This window comes from Loxodonta africana, chromosome 3 (assembly GCF_030014295.1).
Source record: "Loxodonta africana isolate mLoxAfr1 chromosome 3, mLoxAfr1.hap2, whole genome shotgun sequence".
NCBI lineage: Eukaryota > Metazoa > Chordata > Mammalia > Proboscidea > Elephantidae > Loxodonta > Loxodonta africana.
The window spans coordinates 32,504,937-32,520,531 of record NC_087344.1 but is presented as its reverse complement, the minus strand read 5'-3'; the positions used below and the strand labels follow the sequence as shown (position 1 = coordinate 32,520,531).

Genomic DNA, 15,595 nt, shown 5'->3' with positions numbered 1-15,595 from the left:
GGACCAGCCGCGGCGACTTTCTGGAATCGGCAGCTAGCACACTCAATCCATCATGCAACTGTGCAAAGAAATGCCCCAGGGTGCGCGTTCATCCCTGTGCGTGCGTGTGTGCGTGTGTGCGTGCGTGCGTGTGTGTGTGTGTGTATGCAGGGATCTTTAGCGCAGGGGCTGTCCCTCTGCTCCGGCGCAACCGACCCCCATTATTGCTCTGCCGGGAAAACCGGAGGGGGGTTGAGAGGGGAGCCTCGAGGGCGGCGAGCGATGCAGCGTCCAAGGCCGGCGGCGGAGTGGAGGACCTGAGCGAGACTTCTAGGAGAGGCTGCGGAGGGCAGAGGGCGCCGCGGGCCGGCAGGGGTTAAGGCCAGCGCCGAGAGCGGGCGGGGGCGGAGCAGGGCGGGAGGGGGAGGGGAGGGTCAGGCCGCGCGGCCGCGCCCCGCCCCCCGCCCCCCCCAGCCGGCCAGGGCGCCGCGCGCGGCCACCCATGCCCTTATAAGGGCGGCCGTCGCCGGGGCAACGAGCGCCCGCCCCCAACCCGCGGCGCGCGCCCGGCGCCCGCCCCCCGCCCCGCGGATGGAACGTTGTGTGTCAAACCGGCCGCAGCGCGAGGCCGGGCGCGGGGGTGGCGGCGGCGGCGGCGGCGAGGCCAGCCCGAGAGCGAGGCTTGGGCCCAGGCGCAGGCCCAGGTCGGGCGGCGGCTGGGCGGGCGGCGGCCCACGGCCCTGCAGGCCTCGAGCGGCGGCGGCAGGCGCGGGGGATCCTGGGGGGCGTCGCGTCCGGCCCCGGCGCGCGCCCGCCGCCCCTCCCCCGCGCCGCGGCCGCCCTCGCAACTTGCGGCCAAACTTTGGCCGCGACCTCCGGAGCGCGCGGGGTGGCCCGCGAAGTTGGCTGCGGCCCCCGGCGCAGCGGCGGCCGACCCCCGCGCAGCCCGGGCCGGCCCATGGCCCGCGCGCCCCCGCCGGGGCCCCAGGGCGGCCCGGCGCCTGCCCCCGGGGCCCCCGAGCCTCGCCGCTAGTGCGCCCCCCCCGGCCCCGTGCCCGGGCCCGCGCACGCGTGGGAAAGTTGGCCTGGAACCGGCCCGACCAGTTCCGCCCGGGCGCGCGGACCGGCCGCAGGAAGTTGCTGCTGCAAAACTTTTTTGGGGGGTGCAGCTGGGGCCCCCAGTGCGCCGGGGCCGGATGCGCGCCGCGTAGCGCACCCCGGGCCGAAAGGGGTGCCCGCAGGGAGGCGCGCGGCGGGGGCGCCCCGGCCCCGCTGCCCGGGGGCTATGGCCATGGTGGCCGGCGGCTGGGGCGGCCCCGGCGGTGGCGACACGAATGGCGTGGACAAGGCAGGCGGTTATCCGCGCGCGGCCGAGGACGACTCGGCCTCACCCCCTGGCGCCGCCAGCGACGCTGAGCCGGGCGACGAGGAGCGGCCGGGGCTGCAGGTGGACTGCGTGGTGTGCGGGGACAAGTCGAGCGGCAAGCATTACGGCGTTTTCACCTGCGAGGGCTGCAAGAGCTTCTTCAAGCGGAGCATCCGCCGCAACCTCAGCTACACCTGCCGGTGAGCCCCCCATTAGCGCGGCCGCACCAGTGCGCCCGGCCCTGGCCTGGGCGGGCCTCTGACCCACTCGGTCACCTTGGGCCTGGCGCTGACCTTCCCTAGGCCTCCACTCCCGCTTTGAGAAAGGGGGGGCACGGCCCCCTTTTCCATTTCTGAGATTGTGTATACAGTCAGCGCTGCATCCATGCAGGTCCCCCCATCAGGTGGTCCTTTGCAGCTTCCGCCCCAGTTATTTGCTCCTCCTCCTTCCCTTTTCCCCGGGAGGGGTCATCTCTGCACAGGCGGGGGGCCTGGGAGGGTTAGGGGTGCTGTCAGGGGTGTGAACCTAAACCCAGCGCCCCTCAAACTCCTTCTCTTGGGGGATCCCGGAGCGCGGGGGATCCTGCGGGAATCGAACGTGGAACTTGGACCGTGACGCTTTCAGCGTCCGGGGACTATTGTCTGCGGCCGCGCGGATCAATACGGCGCGCCCTTGGGGTCAAATATCACTTTCAAAGTCGCTCTGGCGGCCGAGCAGAGCCAAGGCGCAAGGGAGGCTGGGGTGGCGCAGGGCAGCCCCCTTTAATTGGGGGCCCTGTTGTGGGGGTGGAACAGGGCCTGCTTCATCAGGGAGGGGGACACTCCTGGGCTCACAGGCCTTGGGTCTCCGGAAACGACCGCTACTGAGACTGTGGCTAATTTCGAACCCGCACAGCCCGAGCCAGGAGTGGGTGCAGACCTGGGGCCCCGGAAAATCCCTGAAACTTCGGGGTGGCTCTCGGACAGGGTGGGAGTGGTGTGTTTCCAAGAAGGAGCCCTGGGCTGTCCCAGCATGGAGTTCTGGTGGCAGGGTGTGGTCTGGTTTTTCTGGTTGTTGTTGGGGGACAAAAAGTCCCCCAGGAGAAGGCACTCGGCTGGGGTGTCCAGCCTAGGGTACCGTTGTGTTATGCTCATTGATGAAGGCTCCCCACTTGCTCTGTGCCAGGCAGGACAGGGCCCATCTGGAGAATTCCATTTTTCAGGGGCACAAAACTGAGGCTGGGAAGGTCACGGCACTTGCTCTAGGTCATGCAGTGAGGGACCCTACCCTAACCTCTGTTCCCCAGTTGGGGCTTAGCAAGGGGAGCTGTAGGGATTAGGAAGGGGACAGCTGAGTTAGGGTCATGGTGTCCCCAGGGAGTGCTGCTGATGGAGGGCTTGCTGGCAGAGGCCACTGGTCAGAGCTAGGCTGGGGCACCCAAGGCTGGAGTTTGGCCCCAGGTCCAGGGTCAGGGCCTGCCTGGGGCTGGTAGGGGGCAGGGGGCGCTCATCCCTCTCCTGTGCTAACTGGGCCACCAGACTTTGGCCTCATTCTTGCTGCTGGAATAGCTGCCTAATCTCTGGCTGGGCCTTTGGGGAGGGTGAAGGGGGGGGCTCAGGCAGTTTCAGGGTCTCTGGGGATTCCCTGAGGCCAGGTCAGGGAGCACCAAGGACGGGAGGGTGTTGTTTGGGGCTGGCAGGTTCTTCACCAGCTCTGTGCTGTGTGGCCTGGTGAGGTCATACACTTCTCTCTGAACCTCAGTTTGAGCCAGAACCCCAGGGAGACCCCAGCCCCAAGCCTGGACCTCAGGGAGCTCCCAGTCTGGTGGAGACAAAACTGAAAACAGATGCCCTCAGCCTGTGCTGGTACCAGAGGGAAGGATGAATCTGTGGTTCCAGAGGGGAGCAAGGGGCTCTGTGTGGGGTCAGGGAGGGCTGCCTGGAGAAGGGGAATGGGAGATGGGCCTGGCACAGCACAGCCATGGGAGAATTTAGATCCCAGTGGGCTTGAAATGCCAGGTTGAGGGCAGTGGGGAGCCTTGGAGGTTGCGTGAGCAGGAAAGGGCCATGGGCAGAATCTATGGGCAGGAGGAGGCAGGGTTGGGCCCCAGGGTGGGGCAAAGCATGCGTTCTTCAGGTGGGATAACAGGCAGAACTTACTATTTCCCCATCTCGGGAACTCAGCCTGGGCGGACAGGAAATCTGTCCCAATTCTATAGTCGGAGGAATTGAGGCAGGTGGCAGGGCCTCTCCTGAGGTCAGGGCGCCCTGAGCAGGGCCCCCACCTGCCCTCCCGCCCAGGCCTGGCCTGGCCGTTTCCACCCGGCTGCCCCGGACCCTCCCACTGCTCACTGGGCTTTGTTCTGGTTCAGCCTGAGCTGCCTCTGCCCTAGCAGGGCCTCTTTCCAGGATTCAGGCGGGTGGGGGGCCCCCGCGGAGGCCCCCCCAGAGCCTCAGCTTCCCCAGCCCTGCCCCTGGGACTTCTGGCTAGGACTTGGGTCTTGACCCCCTACCGCAGAGCCCCCCAGCCCCAGTGCATCCCATAAAAGGCTGGCATCTGCTCCACCTCCTTCCAAATGAGGAAACTGAGGCTGGTGGGGAGAGAGTTGCCTTGGAGACGCTTTTGATTTATTCCTTTGTTGAGTGTTTTACTCTGACTGTCTCAGGGCGCCCACTTGGTGGCTGGCCTGTGATCGAACCCCAGGCCTAAGAGAGCCCCACCCAGGGTGGCGAGAGGCAGAGGGCAGCCCCAAGGGCAGAAGGTGCTGGGGATGTTTGAAGAAAAAGCACCTGACCCTTCCTGCTTGAGGCCAGCCTTGGATGGGGAGCTCCTTACCTCATGGGAACATCTGTTCTGTTTCTAGGAGAGGCAAGAATGATCCCCAGGGGCTGCCCAGGGGCAGAATCTTAAGCTTGTTTGGAGGAGGGGATGCGGGTATGGGTGTGGGGCCTTAAAAGAGAGAAAGGAATTTGTTCCTTGGTTCATTCATTCATGCATTGGTGCCAGCCTCCTGTGGGGGGATGCTGGGGCCTCAGAGAAGCTGGCCCTTGGTCCCCTTAGCCAACTCACACAGCCCAACTCCCTGACTGTGTCCCTCTCCTGATCATCTCCCATTGCTCTTGGGACCAAGGCCCTGTCCTTTAGTATGATAGTGACCAATGAACAGTTTTAAAACTGTTGGGGCCTCTGTATTTTCTCTTTACCAAGTTTTTGCTCTCATCATGTCCCCTGACTGGAAGGGTTTCTCCGTTCACCTTGGAAACTCCTATTCATCCCTCAAAACCCAGTTCTGATGTACCTTCCCCAGAGTGCTTCTCTCCTCTTTTCCACGGACTCTTACTCATCTGTCACCACTGTATCCCAATTGCCCTTTCCTCTCTGCAGATCTGTGGGGTGAGCCCCGGCCATCCCCCAGCCCTGGGGGTCCCCCTGTTGTTTCTCAGGTGCTGCCTTCAACGGTGGCTCACAGAGTGGTTCGGGGTGCCACGGTGACCCCTAACCTCTGTATGCCCCCAGGTCCAACCGTGACTGCCAGATCGACCAGCACCATCGGAACCAGTGTCAGTACTGCCGCCTCAAGAAGTGCTTCCGTGTGGGCATGCGCAAGGAGGGTGAGTGCCCTCGGGTGGGTGGGCTCTGGCACTTGCTAACCTGGCTGCCACCAGTCCTGTGGTCCCGTGGGCTGTGCTGTGGGCTGCGGAGGGCCCACTTCTAAGACTGTTCTCCAGCCGCCCTGTCCATCCTCTTTCCCAGCAGTCTCCCCTCCCTACCCTGGCCTTGTGGCAGCTCCCTCAGGTCCAGGCCCCTTGGTGACCTTCTGGTCCTCAGGCCTGGCCTTCACTTTCTGCACAAGGACATTTTTTCTTATTTGATTTGCTTTCCTTCCGCCCTCCACCCTTGGTTTATGTTTGCCCAGGGCAGGAACTCAGCCTGATTAAGGCAAAGGGGCAGCTCACCCTTCCTCCTGACCCTGGGGCAGCTGGGAGGTGGAGGGAGGGGAACCCAGTGGACGTGTGATGGGTGGCTGAGGATGGAACTCTGCCCATGACCTTAGAACTCAGAGAACCAGAGACTTTCTCATGAGCACTGGGGTTCGGGAGCAGAATCTGGCGGGTGGATGAGAGTCCCCTGCTTCACTTTGTCAGGGGCCAGTGTGGCAGTTCTCTGTGTCTAGCCTTAGTCTCTCTCGCTCTGAAATTGATTTCTTCTCTGCCAGGCCTCTGTGGGAGAAGCTGGCTTTGTTTCCTAAAACTATTTGTTCACCCCTGAGTTTGAGGGTGACCCTCTTATTTGCTCTCTCCTGACCCGGATTTTGTCCATTTGACTGAAAAAAAACCTGAGGTGCCTCAGATCAGGGCTTCAGATCTCTGAAGTCTCAGGGGTGGAAATAATCATAATCATAGTCTGTACCCCAAGCCCAGTTCTACCTCAGAGCCTGTGCAGGGGCTGTTTGCTGTCATGGAACTCCTTCCCCCAAGATACCTACATGGCTCCTCCCCTACTTCCAAGGTTTGCTCAGAGTCATCTCCTGAGAGAAGTCCTCCCAATCCCCTGTCTTCACCAAGCCAAAAACCTTTCACCGTCGAGTCGATTCCTACTTATAGTAATCCTATAGGACAGGGTAGAACTACCCCATAGCGTTTTCAAGGCTGTAATCTTTACAGAAGCCAGCTGCCCCATCGTTCTCCCACAGAGCAGCGGGGGAGTCAAACCACCGACCTTTTGGTTAGCAGCTGTGCACTTAACCACTGGGCCACCAGGGCTCCTGCCTTCACCATCTCCCTTTATTTCCACATGATCACAGTCAGCTGGAGGGCAGCTGATTTTACCCTGCTCTACCCTGGTCTACCAGAAAACCTGCTCCCTGGAGGCAGGGAGTTTTGTTTGTCTTGTTCCCTGCTGTATATCCCCAGCTCCTAGACCAGAGCCTGGCACACAGTAGGTACTCAATAAATGTTTTGTGGCCCAAATTACCATTCACTTAGCACTTATACGTGCCAGGTGGTGTTCTAAGGGACTTATGTAGGTTCTCATTTAATTCAGTGATTGGTGTCTTATGATTACTATTATTATTGTTTGCATTTTATACATGAAGGAAATGAGGCCACTTGCCCAGGATCAGAGAGCAAAACAGTTGTGGCTGAGATTGAACTTGCACGCTCTGGGCTGAATGATGGAGGAGGTGGGGGAAGGGGTTCCAGGAGGAGGGAACAGCCATTGCAAAGGCCCTGGGATAGGAGCTTGCCAGGGTGAGGGAGAACAGTGAGGTCAGGGGGTGGGTTAGAACCGAGTAAGCAAAGAGGGTTGGCGAAGGTCCCTTGGAGGGTCATGGGTCCAGCTGAGATTCACTCTTGAGATTTGTCCAGGTACCCCCATTGGACCGATGACTTGAGACTCACTTGGAAACTACTTGAAGCAGGCTCGAACGCAGGCCCCTGCTTTCTGCTGGGCACTGTCAGCCCTGGGCTCCTGCCTGGGGTTCCCCTCCCTTCTCCGCTCCGCTCCATGGCGTGTTGACCAGAAGTTCACAGAGGTGCTGAGACAGCACGTGCCAGCTTGTTAATGCTCGTTAATTAGTCCCTGCCTGGCACCCAGCCCAGTGTGCCCTTCTCCCACTTCCCACCCAACATAGCCTATTGTATGCAGCCCAGGCGGGGTGGGCATGCAGCCACCTATTCCCCTTTGTACCTCAGTTTCTTTCTTCCTCCCCACCTGTTGTTGAAACATGGGCCAATTGGTGTCCAGGCCAGCAAGCCGGGCAGAGTGTCTCTGGCATGTCCACTTCCCTGCCCCACCCTGAGAAGGCTAGTGATGCCAGCTACCAGCTGCGGACACTGGGGTCACCACAGGGACCCAGAGAGACCTAACTGACCTTGGGGGGACCACAGCCTTGGTGAGGGGATGGGAGATAAATGATCATGTCTGAAGGAAGAGCAGCTGGTGCCCCTCCTGGCCTCATGCTCAACTCTGGGACTCCCAGTGATTGGCAGGCAGGTGGGGGTGATTGAGCTTCTGTCACCCCGAGCAGAGTCCAGTGGAAGGGAACCGAATGTGAATCAGATTACCCCAACCCAAAGGTCCAATTCCCATCTGTGAAGGTTCTCCAGGTGGGATGGGGGACCAAAGGAGGAGCAGGGGGCAGGAGGGCACAGCAGAACAAGGGGGGCCTGCAGGACCCTGCCCTGTCCTCCCAGGATGCTGTGAGCCCCGGGGGTGGGGTTGGGCAGCCTAGTGGGTTTGGAGGGAAGGCACCCAGTGACCCTGTGGTGACTTTTGTCTTCTCTCTCCCCCCTTATTTCTTCTCTCTGTCCATTCCCTTCCCTCTCCCCTCCCTTCCTTCCCACTCTCTCCTGTCTTACCTCCTCCCCTCCCTTGTCTCCCTATGCCTCTCATTCCCTTCTTGTTCCCTATTCTCTCCCTCCCCCATCTTCTCTCCAACCCATCTCTTCCCGCCTCCTGTCCGCTCCTCCATACGCCGTCCCTTCCCCATCCCTGACCTCCCGCATCTCCTGCGGGGGGGCCCTCTTCTGCCCCACCCCTACCCCACCTCCTTCTTTCACCCCACGCTCTTCTGCCGCCCGGCCTCCCACCTCCTCGTTCCCTTCCTGTCTCCTGTCTCTCCTTCCCCTTTCCCCTTCTCATGTCCCCCTCCCGCCTCGTTCCCTTCCCTTGTCCCTCGTCTCCCTCCCCGCCCGGCAGCGGTGCAGCGCGGCCGCATCCCACACTCGCTGCCTGGCGCCGGCCCGGCCTCGTCGGGCAGCCCCCCGGGCTCGGCGCTGGCGGCGGCGGGCAGCGACCTCTTCCCGGGCCAGCCAGTGTCGGAGCTGATCGCGCAGCTGCTGCGCGCGGAGCCCTACCCGGCGGCTGGCCGCTTCGGCGCGGGGGCGGCAGGCGCGTTCGGCCCGGGCGGCGCGGGCGCGGTGCTGGGCATCGACAACGTGTGTGAGCTGGCGGCGCGGCTGCTCTTCAGCACGGTGGAGTGGGCGCGCCACGCACCCTTCTTCCCCGAGTTGCCCGTGGCCGACCAGGTGGCGCTGCTGCGGCTCAGCTGGAGCGAGCTGTTCGTGCTGAACGCGGCGCAGGCGGCGTTGCCTCTGCACACGGCTCCGCTGCTGGCCGCCGCGGGGCTGCACGCCGCGCCCATGGCCGCCGAGCGCGCTGTGGCCTTCATGGACCAGGTACGCGCCTTCCAGGAGCAAGTGGACAAGCTGGGCCGCCTGCAGGTGGACTCGGCCGAGTACGGCTGCCTCAAGGCCATCGCACTCTTTACACCTGGTGAGAGCCTGCAGGGGGTGCGGAGGGGCGGGAGGGATTCCGGTCACCACGTACGCCAACCCCTGGCCCCAAAGCCAGCCACACTGGGGGCGCTGCATGCCAGGTGATCGCTGATGGGGTTAGCAGGTGAAGTAATGCCTCCGAAGTGGGGCCTGGTGTGGCCCCACTCTTTAGGGGCCCCACACCTGGGTCCTGCACGCAGTGAGCGCTGGCGGGGGGCAGTGAGGTGGTGCAAGCAGACACCCTGAGCCCCCACTCCCCGATCCCAGGACTCCTTAAGAACTGAGCCTAGCCCCCTAGACCTAAGGACCCAGCTGGTCCCACTGACTCCCTGATCTTCAGCTCCCTAAGACCTTTGCCTGCTCCTCCCCCTAGATCAAGGTGCTTTTGGAGGGACGCGGGAGGGGGAGGGGTGGTCCCTGACTCCTGGCTGTGCGGCCCCCCGCCCTCGTCTCCCTAAGTCTTTTGACCCTGAGTTAAAGCCCTCTTCACCTTTCGTGCTGTTATGGAGGGCTGCCAGGTAGGAGGTGCCCTGACATCTGGTTCTGGGCTCCCCTGTCTCCCAGATTCTTTGGTCCCCAGACCTTTGGGGGGGGCGGGGGAGGCCCAGACTGCGGACTCAGAGCTGCGCTGGGGTGGGGCGTGGTTCTGAGGCTGCACCCACATGGGCGTGGCCAGGTGCCTGGTGTTTGGGGGTCTGGTACCTTCCCTGCCCCGTTACGTACTAACACAGCTGCTGCTACTTTACTACTGCCGTACCGTATTCCTCCTACTGGCGGCGCAGTGAGCGCTGCCCTCCCGAGGCATATCTCCCCAGCCTGACCCCGGGGATACTCTTGTCCTCTGGAAGGATCCAGACCTCACTAAATGTCTCCTTGGGGCGGGAGGCCCAGGAACCAGCCACTCTGGGAGATGGCTTTAATTTGGTAAACACGGCTTTAATCAATATAAATAATAAATAATGCCCCATGCTTCTCCAGGCGGTCTGGGCTCTTGTCTCCCAAAACCCCCTCCTCAGCCCCACCTTCCCCTCAAGCTTCCTTAGGACCTGTTCCCCTGGAGTCCTTTTTTGAGGGCGGGTGTCCACCATGAAGACATCACTGACTGCACTCCTGTCCTTACCGTCTCTCAAGAATCGACACTGCCATAGAAAACCCGCATTTGTGCCCCAGGAACCCATCACCCACACCTCGAGTGATGCCCCCGCCGCCCCCTTGTGGGTCTTGGTTCCTCCCACTACCACCACCCCACCTAACCTCGCCCTCGTCCCCTCAGATGCCTGCGGCCTCTCGGATCCGGCGCATGTGGAGAGCTTGCAGGAGAAGGCTCAGGTAGCCCTGACCGAGTATGTGCGGGCCCAGTACCCAGCCCAGCCCCAGCGCTTCGGGCGCCTGCTGCTGCGGCTGCCGGCCCTGCGCGCTGTCCCTGCCTCCCTCATCTCCCAGCTGTTCTTTATGCGCCTGGTGGGCAAGACGCCCATTGAAACGCTGATCCGTGACATGCTGCTCTCGGGGAGTACTTTCAGCTGGCCTTACGGCTCTGGCCAGTGACCTCCAGGGACACCGATGCTTGGGGCTCCAGGGGTCCCCAGGCACAGGACCCCCGTTCTTTCCCAGACTCCTCTTTTTTAAAGACTGTGAAATTGTTTGTCTTTTCTGTTTTTTAAATGATCATGAAACCAAAAAGAGACGGATCGTCTGGATTCCAGCCAAGTCTTCCGGTCCCATCACCAAGATGGAGGGAGGGACTCCGGGCCCAGTCCCTCCACAGCCTTGGACAGCCAGTGAACTCATGGGATGGCAGGGTGGGATAGAGGCCTGGTGGCTGGACTAGAGGGCGGCCCCATCCAGGCAAGAGTAACCATGGGCCAGGTGGAATCTCCGGACACGTGATCCATGTTGGACACTACGTGAGGAATGAATCAAGGGGATGCAGTAATAAACATGTTTCCTATCTGTGCGGCTGCCCTGGCTGGCTGTCTATGAGGGGGTGACAGGGAGGGTGCCCCCCTCTACCCTGGAACCCACCCCAGCTATGTGGCACGTCCACACAGCCTACTGTGTGTGACTAGGTGGGTGCTGTTATTTTGGGGCAGGTGGGGAAACTGAGGCTGAAGGCAAGGGGCAGAGGTCTGAGGTTAGCCAGTGAGTCCATAAGTGTTGAACCCAGCAGATGGTAGTTGTTAGATTCAAGCCCTGGACTGAACACCTTATTAATAAATTAATTGAAGATCAGCTGTTAATCTTGGTATCTGGGCTCCAGGGTCCTTTGGAGAACTGTTTTCTCACCAACTCTCAGACCACGTGGTCTGGGTCAGGCCATAGGCCTGTCATCTGATCCAGGCAATTATCTTTCCATTCCCTTGGCCACAGTGATTGGTTCAGGGAGGTCATGTTACCCCAAAGCAGACCAATGAAACTTGATTGCAGAATTCATAACCCAGAGGATATTATCAGTGAGGCAAAGCAGAGCCTACACAAGAAGACCAGTTTCTCAGAAAGCTTTCGGAGCCCCTAAATCAACCCATACCTGAAGCCTTTGTACATTTAAGTTCTGTGAAACCAGACTTGCCCTTTGTGCCTGAGCCAGTTTGAATTGGGTTTCTTCTCATGTGTAACCAATAAACTCCTGACCAGTTTGGGATTGGCATCTGGAGGGTAGAGACCACTGTGAGGACAGACATTGAAATATGGATTTAGCTGAGTTGAAATGGAATATGGGGTGGTGCAGGGCATGAAGGACCCTGGCATTCCTGCCTCAGAAGTTTGAGGCCTGCTCTGTGGTGGGAAAGGTACCCGTGGGGGGTGTATTGTCAGGGCTGTGGCTCTAGGGGGTAGGTAGAAAAGATTTGGATTGGGGCGGGGTGATGACACCTCTCAGGCCTTCACTGAGGCCCTGCCAGGCAGAAAAATCTCCATCAAAGATGCCCCCTAAGAACAGTGAGGGCAGAACTTGGGTCTGTCACCCTGACAGCTCCAGTCCTCCAAAATGTTCCCCTATGTCCATCTTGGAGGTCTGGGAAGACGGGAGACAAGGCTATGGAATGAACGGGGGTCTTGAGGGCATGCCCTGTTCCCCTGAAGGGGACTGTGGTAGAGTGGAATGGGAAGAACACCGGGCCTCCTTTGGAGGCTGAACTGGGCAATGTGCTGGATCTGGGTCTCCACAGTTGTCCTGAGGGTAAGTGGATACAACTCCACTCTAGTAGGGCTGGACAGCAATGGCCCATTTCTCAGATTCACAAATCAAGGACATCTGAGGACTGAGTGATACCGCAGGGGTCTATCCTGTCATCTAGTCCCCAGGCCAGAGATTTAGATGTCTGTCCCTACCTTACTACTGAACTCCTACTTCTCCTACAAGACCCCATCCATATGGCCCCTCCTGCGGGAAGACATCTCCAGCCTCTCTGGTTGTCAAGATTCTGCCATCTACTCCTCCATTATTGCTCTTTCATATTGGGACCAGGGCTCTCGTCCCCAGACTAGGGGCTCCTCAAGAGCTGAGGCCTCTCTGTGGCCACGGTCGCATGCGGTGGCTGGTACTGTCTTCTCCGCTTGCCAGTTTGACTCCCTGATGGCGTCAGTCCCCTGTAACTTCCCTGGGAGACCAAGATTTAGAGAGGGCAGCTTCCAGTTCAAGGTCACAAAGCCTGGCAGGGAGCCTGGCCTTGCCTCTGCCCCAACTACAGAACCCAGGGCCTGGGAAATCCTCCCCTGGGCCAGGCACGTTAGTGCAGTCTATACAGTGCTTGGTGTCAATCACTTTCCAGCTCAAAGGGCCCAGGGGTAAGTGGAGAATGGAGAGGGACCCATTTGTCTGGGGGTGGGGGGTGTGGGGGGATCAGGGCCTCCTGTGTGTCCCTGGGCTCTGTCCTCCCCCTTCAGGCATTCTCCAGTGTTGCACCCTCATGACTTCTCCAGCAAGACTTCCGTGACCTCCGCCACCTCTGCCACTCTTGCTTTCATTACTGAAGTTGCAGAAATTCATGGTCCCTGGGACTTCCCCCAAGGAGCTGAAGCCAGATGTCAACCCTGAAATTTCCAGTCAGAGGTCATCTGAGGCTCTTGAGGGAGAGGGAGCCCCCTGGATATATGAGGATTTAAACTCTACTGGGGAGACTCTGGGCAAGTCCCTTTCTTGGAAAATCAGGCTTTTTTTTTTTCTTTTGAGAATGGGGAGAACAATTTTTGAGTGACAAGTGAAATTAGGAGTGTTAAGCAGCTTTACACAGTAGTTGTTTAAAAGATGTTTATTCCATTGAGATGGAGCGTAGGACCTGCTTCTTGGAGACAGGGCTAAGTTCTGGGTCCCCATGGGGTCACGGCCGGGGGTCCCAGAGGAGGTCCTGGGAAGGCATTCTGGAAGAGGGGCCATGAGAGATGGGCCACAAAGGGTGAGGCATCTGCAGTCAGGGGAAGCTATCCCAGGCAGAGGGAACAGCAGAGGAAACTGCAAGAGCAAAGCCCAGAGGTAGGAAACTGTAGGGGCTGAGAGAAGCAAGGGCAGGGCAGGACCCCACCCCAGTGCATCCTTCCTTTTGTCTGCTGGGATGCTCAGAAGAACACGGAGCCCTCGCTGTCCCCTTGGTCATCAAATTTCTGGATCTGGGTCTTGAGGTGCTTCAATTTGCCCTTCAGGTAGCGGTAGCGAGCCTGCTTGTCCAGAAAGCTGGGGTCCTGGGTGGGGCAAGAGCCAGTGAAGTCCTTACAGCAGTATAGCCTACAGCTCTCATGCTATTTGAGCCTTTTCCTCTCTGGGCCTCAGTTTTCTCTCCTCGAAAATCGGCACAAGTGTCAGGGCATAAAAGCCAAGATGGGGAACCCAGGAGTCACGACTCACCATCTGTTTCTTCTCAAGTTCCCTCCAGACACGGGCGGTGACGTGGGCCTCTTTCTGTAAAAGGAGAAAGCGGAGGGGACTCGGGATGTTGGACCCAGGGAGGGATGAGGAAACTGAGGCTCAGAAAGACAAAGTGACTGGCCTAGGGAGAGCCTTGGGGGCTGATCTTGGCCCCACATATTGTGGTGCTCACCCAAATTGGAGAAGGAAGGACTCCAGGATCTGGCCTGGAATGGCTGTGAGGCAGAGGTTTCTGCCCTCACTGACCTGGCTGTGGGGTGGGGGCAGCGAGCTCAGTAGGGTCTGCAGCTGCTGTAGCTTTGCCTGTGCAGAGGCCACCTCTTGCTGCAGCTCCAAGAACTCAGAGTACTGGTCCTGGAACACAGCTGCATATCGGCTCCGCTCCCTCTTAGTGCTCACTGGTGGGTACTTACTGCCAGGATAAGAAGGGTCAGAGTGTCAGAGGAGCCATCCCTCTCTCCCTTTCCCCCAATTCACTTTGTTTCTTCTCCATCCAGTCTTCAACCCTTTGCTGGTGCTAAACTCCCTGCCTGAAATGCTCTTCTTCCCTTTTGACTACTTGGTAAACTCCTACTCACCTGTAAAAGCCCCAACCCCAGTGCCCCTCAGAGGTGTGTGTGGTGGGGCAGAAGGGGAGCACTTGCCCCTGAGTCCAAGTCCAAGGGGGTGCCAGACTAGGCACAGAATGTAATGACATTCCAAGTGGCCATAAATATGAAAGGTGCCTAAGGCAGCCGGACAAGAGCGGGTAACGCATTTCTGCTGATTTGTCACTGCTATTACCATCTATTCATCTTGAAATTGGGGGAACCGAACGAACTGGGGGGAGGAAGCACGATTCAGAGATTGTCCCTGGACCTTCATTACTCTCGCTATGCCCCTGGTGCCACTTTCTGTTCCCAGGCATCAGGAACCACATGGGGGACACTCACAGCTCATAGTCGGGCACTGAGTGGGGCCTGGGCATATATCCCCCAGGGATGGCTCCAATAGGCCTCTTGGTGCCCAGGAGGGCCTGTAGGGGCAGCTCATCTTCAAACACAATTTTCTTCGGCCTCGCCCTGTGGGCTTGGGGCTGGGGTTGGCACTGATTTTGTAGCGAGCTGGTTTCCGGGCCTCGGGGGTTCTGTCGCTGCAGATGCTGCAGGCATCAAGGTTTGAGGTGAGGAGGAGAGGGAGAGAGAAGGGGGTTGTAGAGAAGTCGAAATCTCTCAACACGGGGGACTGAATTCTTTGCGTAGGTCCCGGCCTGGGGACTCCCTTCCCACTCAGACTCACCGGAGGCCCAGGACCAGGTGGGCGGAGCTGGGGGTCCCCCCGGGAACCGCGGGTCTGGAAGGTCTCCCGAGGGGGCATCGGCCTCTGGGCGGTGCCGCTTGGGGGTCCCCGGGGTGGCAGGCGAGCCCTACGGGTGGTGTCGTGGCCCGCGCGTGGCGGGGGTGGTCGGTGGGCAGCCTGCGGACACGGCGGGAGGGGGCGCCTGGAGGCAGGCACTGCGGGAGGACGCGCGGGGAGCGGACCCGGAGCCCCCTCGGCGCCACAAGCACCTCTCTTAGCCCCGCCTCTAAGACGCACATAATTGGTCTCGAGCGCAACCCAGACCCCCGCCCCTGATTGCGTATTCCGGAGCCAAACAAAAAACTTTTGCCATCGCATCGATTCAGACTCATAGCCACCCTACAGGACAGGGTAGAACTGCTCCAGAGGGTTTCAAAGGAGCGGCTGGTGGATTCGAACTGCCAACCTTTTGGTTAGCAGCCAAACTCTTAAGCACACCACCCCCAGGGTTTCCTATTCCGGAACAGCTCCATGCAAATCATTCCGACGTCATCGCGCAGCCTGAGCCGGGTTCGGGTTAACTGCCGGAGCTTTGTCCGTTCCAATGCGCAGAGTTCCCGAGTCACCGCCCCCGGGAAGCCCCCCGGGACCCCCGCCCAGGTTGCAGGCCGTACGGGCTGCTCCTGCCCGGGGTCACCTGTCCCAGCGTTTGGGGCTCTGAGCCTGGGTCGGATCTCGGAGAGAACGCCTGGCGGTTCCGGTTGTGCCTTAACTGGAGGTTGCCCTGAGAGGTCGGGGTCGTTCCGCAGAAGGGGGTGGAGCGTGGGCTGTAAGGGGCGTGGCCTTATTGGGCGC

At 60.0% G+C, this 15,595-nt stretch overlaps 2 protein-coding genes across 3 annotated transcripts; one reads left to right on the top strand and one right to left on the bottom strand.

The window, feature by feature from the left end:
• Positions 1 to 1,002: 1,002 nt before the first annotated feature.
• Positions 1,003 to 11,324, top strand: NR2F6 (nuclear receptor subfamily 2 group F member 6). Of its 2 annotated transcripts, none has more exons than XM_023552249.2 (4): positions 1,003 to 1,545; positions 4,841 to 4,935; positions 8,024 to 8,599; positions 9,636 to 9,868. In XM_023552249.2, the coding sequence occupies exons 1-4, from the start codon at positions 1,265 to 1,267 to the stop codon at positions 9,689 to 9,691; spliced, it is 1,008 nt and encodes a 335-aa protein (XP_023408017.1). In that variant the 5' UTR covers positions 1,003 to 1,264; the 3' UTR covers positions 9,692 to 9,868. The 2 variants fall into 2 exon arrangements, with proteins under 2 accessions (XP_023408017.1, XP_003413082.2); XM_003413034.3 differs by lacking the exon at positions 9,636 to 9,868 and adding an exon at positions 9,875 to 11,324 and having other exon boundaries at positions 1,007 to 1,545.
• Positions 11,241 to 15,584, bottom strand: OCEL1 (occludin/ELL domain containing 1; the record flags this gene model as incomplete). The annotated part of the gene is made up of 6 exons (XM_023552250.2): positions 11,241 to 13,278; positions 13,442 to 13,495; positions 13,709 to 13,874; positions 14,395 to 14,603; positions 14,741 to 14,917; positions 15,438 to 15,584. Coding segments are annotated over 6 exons (876 nt in total), but the record flags the coding sequence as incomplete, so codon positions are not given.
• Positions 15,585 to 15,595: the final 11 nt, after the last annotated feature.